General features: G+C 37.0%; 1 protein-coding gene across 2 annotated transcripts in view; it reads right to left on the bottom strand.

Annotated features, from left to right (window-relative positions):
* Window positions 1-327: 327 nt before the first annotated feature.
* The window catches only part of LOC145678820 (uncharacterized), a 386,382-nt gene continuing 373,091 nt past the window's right edge, over window positions 328-13,618 (bottom strand). For both annotated transcript variants that reach the window (XM_081749361.1, XM_081749362.1), the window contains exons 3-4: window positions 11,222-11,374; window positions 328-4,707 (exon numbers count right to left, since the gene is read on the bottom strand). In XM_081749361.1, coding sequence (XP_081605487.1) covers window positions 2,906-4,707; window positions 11,222-11,374 — 1,955 coding nt within the window. In that variant the 3' untranslated portion in view covers window positions 328-2,905. The remainder of the gene's footprint in view (window positions 4,708-11,221; window positions 11,375-13,618) is intronic.

Below are 13,618 nucleotides of genomic sequence, written 5' to 3'. Positions count from 1 at the left end.
TGTGGCTCAGTGGTAGAGCGCTAATCTCTTACACATGGTTTGATTTCGGTTCTCACCAAGTGGGCTTTGTGGTGCACAAACACCGTGTGCGTGTTTTTGTTAAGTTCTCACTTTCTTTCTCACTTTCCTAACTCCACTATTCCTGTAGCCTCCTGGGATGTTAAACTATAAAACAATAGACCCCTATGTTAATGAATGTTGTTCAAATGCTCATTTAATAAAACTTTATACCTATACTTTGGACAGCAAGATGAATGTGGGCCAGTTAAAGAAATTAGGCACACAATGTAACTTTTTAATTATTTATTTTCTTTACTTATTTTCCTTTCTTAAGAATATGACAGCAGTTTTATTTTACATCGTATAGACATTTTTACATCTATTTTATTTCTATTTCCTTAACTTAGTTCACTAAGGGCGGTTGTCACAAAATCGAGTTTTTCGGGAGAAGCAACAAAACTCAACCAAAGCATGAACTTCTTAATGGTGGACACCTACAACATTTTTTTTTTTTTTTACAACAGTAACAATTCTGAAACTAGCAAGCGTAGCGCTGTTAGAGCTATATACATTGATAGGCCAATGTAAAAAAGTGAAAAGCGCCAAAAATGGACCCCCCTCCTTAATGAACTAAAGTACGGATTTAAACATGAAACTACCCTTCTCTTTATATGGTATGAGCCAGTGACGGGCAAACATTTTTTAAGGGGACAAAAAATAAATCTTTAGATCAATTAATGCCATATATTAAAATCAGCATCGATATATTTTACAAATTCTTAATTTATACTTTATTAATTAAATCTACTAATCTGGTTCTAACTGGAGTGGATTCATTCTCATAAGTCAAGTTAAACGTTTATCTGTCAGCCAGATTCTACTACAAGTCGTTGAAAGTAACCTTATTCTTTTTTTTTTCATTCGACAAATTACGAACATTATCGCGGGCAGGATATAAAGGTCCCAAATGTAAAGGTCTTTTGTCTTCACCTGCACAGACGGCGTGTGCCCACACTTCACAAGATATGCATTGAACCTATTTTTTTTTTCTGCCATTTTCTTGTGAATACAACTTTTCACAAAACATATCTTCCTTATCACCACCCTTGTGTACTGGATACTAAACCCTCATAGAATAGTTAAAAATTGTTTGCTGTTCCAAAACATAGCTCCTTCTTTGATCTTTAGATAGCTTTGTGTGTTTTTGTCTATTTGTGTGCTTTGTGTCTATTTGTGTCACCACATTACGTCACCCGAAAACATCAACAAACAGTTCAGTTGCACTATCTGATTGGATACATCATACCGAAGATTAGGTATGTTGGTTTGCAGTTCAGTGAACACATGTATATCTGTTTACAGAGCACAATAATCTCATATTCTAGCTATGTTTTCCTGCTAAAGAATCGCAGTTAACAAATACGCCAAATTGATCCAGATCTTCAAACTTATACATGATGTAGTGGGCTCAATAACTTATCTTCTATTATTTACATTACTGCTTGTGAAGATAGGTCAACAAAAACTTCCGTACTAAGCAAATACCTTACAGAGCTATATCCAATCCTAACTTGTTTCAACCACCAACTATGGCACACAGCAGAGGACGCTCGTAATATACTGTACCTGGCATGATTCAGCACCTAACGTTAGAGAGATAAAGATATTCTGTTTCACCCTACCTATGTCAGTTTTGGTGCTTTCCCTTACAAATACACTATAGTTACAAATCAAATTTTCTAATACATCACTAAAGATCCGTGTGAAGTTGGAATAAGTATTTCTTCTTCTTCTTCTTTAGAAAGAGCAGACTTCTTTAAGCTGTTTCAGTATTTGAGTACAAGGTAATTGTCTTCTTTAAGAAACAAAAGAAAAAATAAGGTAACAAGTAAACCATTATCAGAATTTAACTACAAATAACATGTAGACTCTGTCGTATAATATGCTTTGTATGAGTTTATGATTGGAGATTTCTTCTTAATTTAGAAAATTAGCAATAACTAAATTCATACATACATACATATAACGTTAAAAGTATCACTCAAGAAGCTTAAAAAAAACTCGTTGTAACACTTTAAAAATGCATCGAATGACTGGCAAACACTCTGGCGTTCACTCTTCTAAAATTACAACGATAGTGCATACAGTTGGCATTACAGAAATACAAACTTAATTTGAAAAAAAAAAAACAATCAATAATGATAACGGTCAACCATCGTATTCTATGCCATAATCAAATTTCTTGCATTATTCATCGTTGTATTTTAACACAGTGAGGTCATATTACTATATTGTTACTGTAATTTTATGAAAATAAATTACAATGCAAGCCTTAGTCTTTACACATTTTACAATGGAAAGAATTAAGTCCATATAACATTGGCTGTTCTAGTTCGTTTCTTTTTCTTTAGCTCCTTTAGATTTTGTAGACCGGTTTGAAATCTTATGTATGCATTAAAACACTACAGTACCCCTAAATCTTTGTCTCTGCTACCCCTAGTTTTTTTTTTTTTTTTTCACTATCGCATCAACAATTTTAAGTTGGTTAGAATTTGGAAATCTTCACTAATCATCAAATATTTTTAAAAAATGTTACTTTTAAATAGAGGTTACCAATTTCAGTTCTGTAGGGTGTTCCAAGAGTACTATCGTTGTTACTAAATAAATGGAAAACATATTTTCATAATTATCTTCTACCTTGTTAATTATATCTGAGTTTTAGTTTTTTTAGCTCCAATCTTTCCGGATTTCTGAGACATCAGTCCTTTCTCAGTGCTATCAACTGAAATTTCTATATGTTTTTTTAAAACTAATTCCAGTATGACTGGTTCTGAATATTAATCATCTTAAAACTACTATTACCTTTATTTTCCGTAATTTGGACCTCCAAAGCATCCTTATGTAATTAATTCGTGCTACCTTCAAACATCTCTTCAGCGTTTTCAATCACCATATTATCTGACCGGTCTTCCTGTATTTCGACGCCAGTGTTAAAATTAATATCCTTGTTGAAACTATCTTCCTGATAGGAAACTGGAGATCCGACATTTTCCACAATTTCAAACTTTGGTCCCTTTGATATTTCCTTCAGACTAACCTCCTCCTGTATATCTTGTTCTAAACTTTTATCTGATGGCAATTTTTGGAATGTGTCTTCTTGTCGTAAGTTATTTGGATCTTGCAGTACCTTCTCTCTGTTAACTTCAGTTAAGGGGCCTGATATTTCAGAGTAATCCATTGACCGAAGCATGGGCTGGGCGTCTATGACTCCTATGCCATCATCAAGACTTACAATGTTTCCCTGGGATTCATCGTTTCCAGTCGCTGATGTAATAACTATGGAACCTTCTGGATACTTTAATGGTATATTATCTGTCTGGGGTATTCCTAATATTGAACCATCCTTTCCAGGTGTGTCATAACTTCTTTCTTCCGAAATCTGGAAAGTCTCAATCTTCCCCCCTTGTTCCGAAAGATTATCAACAGATCGCCCTAAGTCGTCTTCATACACATTACCCAAATTCCCTTTTTTAATTGCATTTGAATTACCATTTGATAATTTGCGAATATCTGTAAACAGAACAGAAAGTCTAGATCCCTTTGGAGTATTACCTTTCTGTGACGGAATCGCCTTAACGTTAGACAAAATGCTATCTTTAGCTACATTATTTGAAGAAGCTGTTCCGTTCTGGACACTTTCAATGATATTATTATCAAAGGAAAGGTAGTTGAATTGAGGTAGTTCTTGCACAAGTTCCGAAAATGGCATCTGTTCCTGTTGATCTTCATTTTCATTCACATTATTATTATCAAAGGAAACTTGTTGATTTTGAGATAGTTCTTGCACAAGTTCTGAAGATGACATACGTTCCTGTTGATCTACATTTTCATTCACATTATTATTATCAAAAGAAAGTTTTTGATTTTGATTTTGAGGTAGTTTCCGCACAAGTTTTGAAGGTGGCATATATTGCTGTTGATCTACATTTTCTTTCTCATTATTATTATTATCAAAAGAAAGTTGTTGATTTTGAGGTAGTTCCCGCACAAGTTCCGAAAGTGGCATATGTTCCTGTTGATCTACATTTTCTTTCTCATTATTATTATTATCAAAAGAAAGTTGTTGATTTTGAGGTAGTTCCCGCACAAGTTCCGAAAGTGGCATATGTTCCTGTTGATCTACATTTTCTTTCTTATTGTACTGTGCTATCTGTGTTCTACCTTGGAAATGAGACGGAAAATTTGATCTGCGAAGCGGTGCAAAATCCTGTTCCGATCTATCAGTGTGAACTGATTTATCTTCAGAAGAAACATTAGAATTGTCAGATCTTATTATCAGTACTTTATAAGGCCCATAGTCTGTATAAGCAGTTTGGGGAGGAATTTCGAAGGGCAGACGGTGCTCTAAAGTTTGGTGATGCTTCTGAGGGTATTTCTTGGTTATGTGTCCATGATAACGTAGAGGTTTCTTCACCATTGAAAGTGTAGGGAGTATAAGATGATCGTAAATTGCCTTATTAAAAACTATTTCAAAATTGCTTTTCTTCTTTGATTCATTATTCGTGAGCGGCGATGGAATCCTGCCTTCTACCAATGAAGAGCTTTCTTCAAATTGTGTCGGTTTGTTTGGCTTCAGATACTTGAATTTGGCCTTCACGGGAGTTTTCTTCTGAGATATGGCTTGAATTGAATTCATTCTACCAGCTTCTGTAAAACAGAAACAAAGATAACATAGGCAAAGTGAACATTTAGATTACGAGAAAAGAAATAGTATAAGTAAGAAACATAAGTAAAAATACCCTATTTTTAAAGAGTTTGGTTTACCAAAGTTGATTGATATGCGAGGTGTGTTCAAAATGTATCGAACCTTTGGTTGACAAAAACACATTTATTGATTTGGAAAAACGAAACACTAATCCCTTTCAAAGTAGTCTATTTGGTAATGCACCCACTTCTCTCAGCGCTCCCACCATTGTTGGAAACACTTCAGGAACGAAGTATTTGGAATGGTGAACAACCGTGCCGTTGCATTCCACATGATATTTCTCTCGACTCAAATCGGGTCCTTTTTAGTGGCATTTACAGCTTGGAAAATAACCAAAAGTAACACGGAGCCATATCGGAATGTTGTATTTGGCGATGGAAGTTTGAATCAAATTTTGCAGACACTTTTCTCGTGCCCAAATTATAGTTGAAAAAATGAAAATGAAATGAAATCTTTAAGTTTTACGTCCCACGATTATGTCGGTTAGGCTAAAGGAGACGGTGAGATGATGAGAAATGAATGAAATGGTGGAATGAAAAAAGTGGGAGGAAACGTGAGAACCCCAAGAAGACCCACGAGCACGGTGTTTGACCACCACAATGTTCACACGGCGCGAGCTGGGATCGAACCAGGGACCCTAAGCACAGGAGGTGAATGCTCTATCACTGAGCCACATCGTCCCCTGAAATATTGTTGACCAATCCGATTGAATAGTTTCCGTTTGGGTATTGCCAAGCGTTTGGACAAAATTGCATTCAATACCTCTGCTCAATTTTTCTGTCATATTACAAAAACTGAAAGCCGACAACCACTCACTACATGTCTTCACTTGTTGGCCAACTGCAAGGAACTGACGGTTTCTGTAGATGGGAAAAAATTTCACGACTGCTTATGAAGTTCCTTCCACATTTACACTGACACGACATCTCGTGCTTCATTAGTTTAAACCTCGTATTTACTCTTTTGATATACTATGTCCGTTTTACTGGGAGACTCAAAACATTAAGAACTACTTGATGGATCAAAATCAATTTTGGTTAGTTTGTAGAGGGTCAAAAATTAGGAATTGAGTTAGTTCATAGAGGTGCTCGATCCACCGGAAGTGGTAGAAATGAACCATTTCCGGTTTTTTTACGTTCTTCACTATAGAGCAAAAACGGTAACAGGTAGTCTGAAGCGGTTTCCTGCCACCGATTAAGCGTTCCAGGAATATGCTCTATCTTCATCCTTAACTTTCTACCAAAACCGGAAGTGATAGATATTTACTGCAACTTCCGGTTTCAATGTTGATATACATAGAACAAAAACTATAAGAGATAACGAGAAATGGATTTTTGAAATCGATTTTACGTTCTAAGAATAGACATTATCTTCTCTCTTAGCTCTTTCTCTATTCAAACGGGAGTTGGTAGAAATCAACTACTTTTGGTTTTAACTTAAATCGCTGTAGAGTAACACTGGTAATAGATAGCAAGAAGCAAGGGCGCCCATGTTGTGGTTTCCAAGGGGGGGCAAGTATAAGCGACGTTTCAAATATAGTTTCAAATTTTGCTGTAAGTAATGTAAAAATTCTATTGGGTTTTGGATATTCTGAAGTATAATTTCCTCTATGTGGGGGGAAAGCGCCCAACTTGCCCCCCTTGATTGGCGCCCTTGGCAAGAAGCCATTTCCTGCAATCAATTAAGCGTCCCAAGATTATATTCCACCTGCAGTGCAATATCTCTACTATAACCGGAAATGGTGGAAATCTACTACCACTTCCGAATTCAATATTGAGAAAATATCATGCCACACAAACCAAACTCTCTCACGTGGTGTACAGATGAAACTGCTGCTTGTTCAATCTATAGTTAGACCTATATAATGATAACTGAAATTTCGAAGAAAATAGGATATCTTTGGGTTTTACTCAAAGCTATGAATAAGAAGAATTGCGGCTAGAGTTGCTTACGAGATGACACGAGATAGAATTTTCGTAAGAAGATACGAGCCCGATCGAGTTCCCCCACAAGCAACAGATATATTTTCCGAGACGAGACATCACTTCTACGAAAACTTGCCGACATGAGATAGCCCCAATTATTTCCTAGAAAACAACCTCAATTATCATAATGAAACTACTCAGGTGTTGATTCCTTGCTAAAGGCTTGGATGCAATATCCCAAATTTACCACTCTCACATTTAAATATCATAAATGTAGAATTGTGTTTGTTTTTAGATTCTTACCAGGGGGGCTTTATTTAACTTTTGCTTTTACTCTCCTTCTGTAGATAATAAAACGAATGTCAATTTCCGAATATGAACTTGAGTTTCCAGTCCCTCTGCAAAAGAGAGCTACCCCTAGTGTGGCTTTTTCATTACGTTACATTTAAAATTTATTTACTTGTTTAATCTTATGATAAGAGCAAAACAAAGTGTTGTAAGACAAATACAAAACATTTATAACTCATTAACAAGCTTGTACATTTTTAGAACTATGAAGGCGAAGGAAGTCAGGGGGAGAGCAAATACCTCTCTGCACAGTAAAAAATGGTTGTGATAATTCAACTCAATTTTAACACAGGGCAATGGTTCCAGCGTGACTACCACTATGCGGTGTTAGTTCAACACATACCCCGCAATGTTGGCGTTTAACACAGGGGGTGTGTTACGTCTTTAACACACAACCGGTGTTAAGCCGTGCCGTAAGCATTAATGAACCACAAAATTACTCCCCCAAAATATGTTAAATCACCTATATGCGTAATGTGTTTACATTATGCTGAGTCCAAAAAAAAAAAAAACACTTTAAACAAGTAAGAAAAATGTATTCCAGTGGCGTGGGGGAATGAACCACCAACCTTTCAATTACTAGCCGCGTGCTCTTTCAACTTGGCCACGAAAGCGATGAAGAAAACGTCGCTTGTAGAGGGATAAATTGTTGAGGTCTTTTGAATTTGGCTAATCAGAGTGCTCCTTTAAGCCGCGTATATTCGACGATAACCGTTCGGGATAAGATAAAATCTGCTCGCCATATAGAACTAATTTTATAACAAAATGACGACTGTCTCTTTACTTTATTTTGTAGTTCTTGCATATTCACTTTCAAATGATCGATGACAGTTACCACCTAATAAAGTTGATGCGTTTGTTGCTTCTAGTACACAATCGCTTAGAAAAAGAAGCAATAAATGGCACATGCCTAGCACATCTTGTGCTGTTACGGTTTCATCAGAAACATTACACAGGCCTACAGAAAAAAAAATTTTTCTTGGTGCCTAAAATTTTAGAGCTGATTTTAACTATGTGTGGGGCGCTGAATCCAATAATGTAAGCAGTTTTTTTCTATCAGCTCTACTTTGGTAGATACAGGCTACTGTACCAGTAGTGTTATTTACGTTACAATGTATGTGGAAGAAATATTACAATCCAAAATAAATATGTAAATTATAAATGATGTAACCACTATTTCTGCATGCTTCTTGCAATAGTATACAAAATAAGCAAAAGAAATACAAATATTCTCGTAATAACAAGTTTGAATATGATCTTATAAACTCTGCAACTCAAATAAATCCTACTGTGCTCTATAGAGATTTCTATTTGGAAGAACGGCGCTCTTTTCTCATTAGTGCTGCTATCTGTCGGTACTAAACGGAAACTAGTCATATAGTAGTTCCAGGAACGTCCACTAGATTGCATTGGTATTCTACTTGGCTAGTGGATCGTAGTTGTTGTCTTGCAGGTGGAGTGACATGTTGGAACATGTGAGTTTTGTTCTGAAATCATAACTTGTATCGCGTATACTAAGGCTTTATATTTAACATCCGTGTTAGTGGCCTGAACATAAAATGAGTTCAAGTCGAAGAAGTTGTGTTAACCATCCTGATGTGTTTTGCTACATATGTGGTGAGTACACATTTAAAGACAATAGAAAACATATCAGTAACTTTGTAAAAAAAAGCATATCATGCATATTTTGGTGTACGCCTAGGGGACCAAGATAAAACGTGGGCTCCACATATTGTGTGTAAAATGTGTACTGAACACTTGCGACAGTGGACAACTGGAAAAAGAAAAAGTCTTAAGTTTGGTGTTCCAATTGTTTGGAGGGAACCCACAAACCATGTTGATGACTGTTATTTCTGCCTGGTAAATGTTACGGGTATGAATAGAAATAACCGGAACAAGTGGACATATCCTGATCTGCCTTCAGCAAGACGTCCAGTTGTTCATTCCGATGAAATACCAATCCCAACGTTTCACCACTTGCCAGAGCTTTGTGAGACTGAAAACGAACGTAGTGAACATTCTTGTGACATGGATGATGGAAGTGACAGTGATTATGAGGGAATGTCAACAATTCCTCAACAGTTTAATCAAGATGAGCTAAATGATCTAGTTAGGGACCTTAATCTTTCAAAAGAATCGTCTGAATTACTTGCTTCCAGATTGAAGGAGGAAAACGTACTAGAACAAGGAACTAAAATCACATTCTACCGAACAAGGGAAAAGGAGTTTTTACCATTTTTCACTGAAGACACAAATCTCGTATTCTGTCACGATGTTAGAGGTCTCCTAGAACACATGGGTCTTCCAGAATACAATCCAGATGATTGGCGCCTGTTTATTGATAGCTCCAAGCGAAGTTTAAAATGCGTCCTTCTACACAATGGCAATAAATATGGCTCAATTCCAATCGCTCATTCAACACGACTGAAAGAAGAATATGAAGCAATTGCTTTGGTTATGGAAAAAATTAAATATCAGGACCATCAGTGGGTGATTTGTGTGGATTTAAAGATGGTGAACTTTCTTCTTGGACAGCAAAGTGGCTACACAAAATATCCTTGTTTTCTATGTCTGTGGGATAGCAGAGACAAAGGAAACCATTGGTCAAAAAAAGAGTGGCCGCAGAGAGACGACATGGTTGTTGGTAAGAAAAATATTAACATGCCTATTGTTGAGTGTGACGAAATCATTTTGCCACCTCTACATCTCAAGCTCGGTTTGATGAAGCAGTTTGTAAAGGTGCTAAATAAGGACGGGCCGTGCTTTGCTTACATGGGAAACAAGCTACCTCAGATCAGCACAGAAAAATTAAAAGCTGGAATATTTGATGGTCCCCAAATAAGACAACTCATGAAAGATCCGGCTTTCGTGGAGTCCATGAATGAGACTGAACGTAGAGCTTGGACCTCATTTGTAGAAGTTATCAAGAATTTCCTTGGCAATAATAAAGCTGATAACTATGTTGAGCTAGTGAACCAGATGCTTAATGCATTCCAAAAACTTGGATGTAATATGAGTATCAAAATTCATTACCTGCACAGCCATTTGGACCGTTTCCCAGACAACGTAGGCAGTCTGAGTGAAGAACAAGGTGAAAGATTTCACCAAGATATTAAAACAATGGAGGACCGCTACCAAGGAAGATGGGATGCCCATATGATGGCAGATTACTGCTGGAACCTAAAAAGAGACTGTGCAAAGAAACATTCAAGGATGTCACGAAAACGAAGCTTCCGAAGTGTTGAATAGATCGTTTTGAACAAATTATTTGATTTTTTATTCATAAAAACTATTATAAAATGTAGTTACAGAGTTATTATGTACTTGATATTTGTGTTTATATGGTTTTCATTATTTTCAAAGTGTTCCAAATAACAGATTTAAATGTCATAGTTTTCTTTTCACTTACAGTAAAACAGCACCTATGCAATTTTCAACGTTGTAGCAGGTCAGTCTTGCAATTCCTATATCTCAAAAACTAAAGCTGTTAGGGGAAAACTAACGCCATATTTGGATTCAGCGTCCCAATTCTACTTCAAATCAGCTAAGAAACACCCGGCACCAAAACCACTGTAAGCCAGTGTTATGTAAAGCAGTTGAAAACACATCGCGCGGTTTTCATTTTGAAAATTTGCGTATACCTGGATTTGTTTAAGTATTTCTTTCTACTGTGTTTGTCTGTAGCTTCAATTCATAAGCCTTTATAAGTAGATGAAAACATATTTGGCACAATCACGCAGAAAACAACACCGAAGATTCTACACTTGTGTTAATTTAACACACAGGCTGTGTGTCATTTCAACTACCGGCATTTGACACATAACTCCAAATGGATAGTGAGTTGTTCTAACCACTTGTTTGTGTTATATTTTAACACAATCGTGTTAACACATAGGCTTGTCGTTGAAATAACACAACGTTTTTTACAATGTGCCTTCCCCAAATGACACCCCTGGGTGGTGCCTATTTTTCGGTACGATGAATCGGTTCCAAAAATCCAGTCCCCGCTATATATATGTTTTTTTTACCGGTTTTGCTCTGGTACTTGTTACCAAACAGACAGAAGAACGCATATCATAGTTTGGAAGTCTGATAAATGGATACGGAAGTTTCCAAAAATGTAAAATTCACATTATTTATTCATTTCATTTCGTACCATCTAAACGTACTGAAAATCACTTACTTGAATGTTGGTCGTTAACACATCTGGTTGTTAGTTTCTTGATTTTAGCTTCTTTAGTATATTTCACTCCAGCGTGAATATTTTTGGCTATTGTCAATATGCTGATGACAAAAGATTCTATAGCTTCTGGACTGAACACAAAACAAGGAAGAACTGTAAATATGAAATTAAAAAAAAAATCGAATTAAAAGCTGGATTTTTAACCTTATTGCATACATTAACCCTAACGACATCAAGATCCTGTCTTTTTTTCACCGATTAATACTTTCAGTAGCTAACGAAAATTTTCCTTTCCTCGAAATAAAAGCATTATACTTATTGTACAGCCACTAGTATGGGTGTCAATTGGTAGTAGCTTTCTCTGATTTGTTTAGGGACGCCATATGATCTGATCACGTCGTATGACGCCATAAGGGACAATGCCTCTTAATTTTAGTAGGGGTACTTTGGCCCACCCCTAAATCTTCGGACGGTTGCTTAAGACAATTAACCTTAAATTTTTGAAAGTGCGAAATTTTAAAATTTGGTATTGTAGTATATTGCTGGGGTAAGTATAATTGTAAGTTGGGTGGTCCATCTCGTTCCTTTATATGAGTAAAACATTGCAAAACACGTAAATTTCGGAGATTTCTAACCCATTTTATTTTCTTTGAAGAGTCCTTAATATCTTATGTGACTAAATAGGTAAGTAAAGGGCGCCATTCTCTTTTATATGACGTGAATACATTTATCTTGGGAGGAATACTAGGAACACCCCTTAAATTTTGAAATTGACAAAAAAGGAAATTTGAGCTCATTCGTGGCTTAGCGGTTACGGTTCGCGCAGTTGGCATGGGAGACTCGGATTCGATTCCCGATGAGAGCTCATGTGATTCGGATTCCACATTAATCAGTGGGTCCCATCTCATTTAGCCTCGCTGTAGAAAGGGACGTTAAACTCAAAATCAACTCAACTCAAAAATTAAATTTTATAAAGTGTTCTCTAGGAACCTAGTATGTACCACTGTTAACTTGAGCGGTCTATCTCATTCCCTTTCATGGATACAAAATTGCCAAAAATTCCAAATTTCGAGGTTTGGCCTATTTTATTCTTTTTGATAGAGCCTTATTACCTTAAATTATCATTCTCTTTGGTAAGACACGCATACATTGATGTACTTCATTAAATTTTTGGGAGAGATATATAGAACACACTTTAAATTTAGGAATTGTCAAAAATAAAAGTTAATGATTATTTTATGATTATTTTCTAGGATTCAAATATATACCACTGTAAATTTGGGTGATCGCGCTTATCCTCTTTTGTGGATAAAAAAAATACCAAGTATTATTGCCACGTGTTCGCCCCTTGGTTGGTTATTGGTCAGATTTATATTCTTTAATGCGCCTTTAACACGTTATATGGTTGTATGTTTCAGAGCAAGTCCATTCATTTTTCATAGGACATGGGTACATTGATTTTCTCTTTAAAAAATACGGGGGCTGTAGGTAGGACCACCCTTTAAATTTGGGAATTGTCAAAGAACAAAATTTGGTAAACGTTCTTTATGCCTCAAATATATAACTTTTTAAATTTGGCTTGTCCTGGTTATCCCCTTCGATGGGTTAATAATAGCTAAAATATTAGTATTGCCACGTGTTTGCCACGTGATCTGTTATTGGTCTAATTTCCCCCATCAGGATTCTGCCGCCTACTGTCGGAGAATTTGTCCATGCCGACCAGATGCCGCGGTCGGATTGCCGGCACCGGACGGCGGCGTCTTTCAGCGTGATTTTCGATCGCGACGAATAGTTGCCTTGCCGAGCAGTCGGTAAACAGCCAGAAATGAGCATTAAATGCACCGGCGCCGCCGTCGGAAAGTTGTGTTGCCGAACAGTCGGCAAACAGCCGTAAAGGCGCAGTAAACGCGCCGACGCCGCCATCGAAAAGAGGCCGGCATAAGGATTCGGCATAGAGTCGGAAAGAGGCCTTTCCGAATGTTTTGCCGACTCTGATGGTCGGCAACAGTCGGCAAAGGGCATTTTATTTTACAATTTTCGACCGCTTGCCGCCTCGGCAAAAGGTCGGCAACTTTGAACAAGTAGATCGTCGTGCCGCCGCGGACGGGTGCCGGCTGCCTCCGGTGGCCCGCTACCGTCGACGGTGGCAATCCCTCTTTCCGACCGCGACTTGCTGATGGGGTCTCTTCTTAGATGAGGCTTTCCTATAACTTATAAATGATTTGGCACATTGTCAATTCTCTTTTCAAAGGACATAGGTACCAGGGGCGGATCCAGGACTGACTTCTGGGGGGAGTTGTAGTACTGCTACTTACAGCTACTTTTAAGAGCTCCAAACTTTGGGATTGGTTTTATTTATGTATAAAATAAGAAAATATTCATCTTATCGCCCCTCCC

Source organism: Thermobia domestica, chromosome 2, assembly GCF_964235325.1.
Source record: "Thermobia domestica chromosome 2, izTheDome1.hap1.1, whole genome shotgun sequence".
NCBI classification, from domain to species: domain Eukaryota; kingdom Metazoa; phylum Arthropoda; class Insecta; order Zygentoma; family Lepismatidae; genus Thermobia; species Thermobia domestica.
The sequence above is the reverse complement of the archived record's forward strand: the minus strand, read 5'-3'. Positions and strand labels throughout refer to the sequence as shown.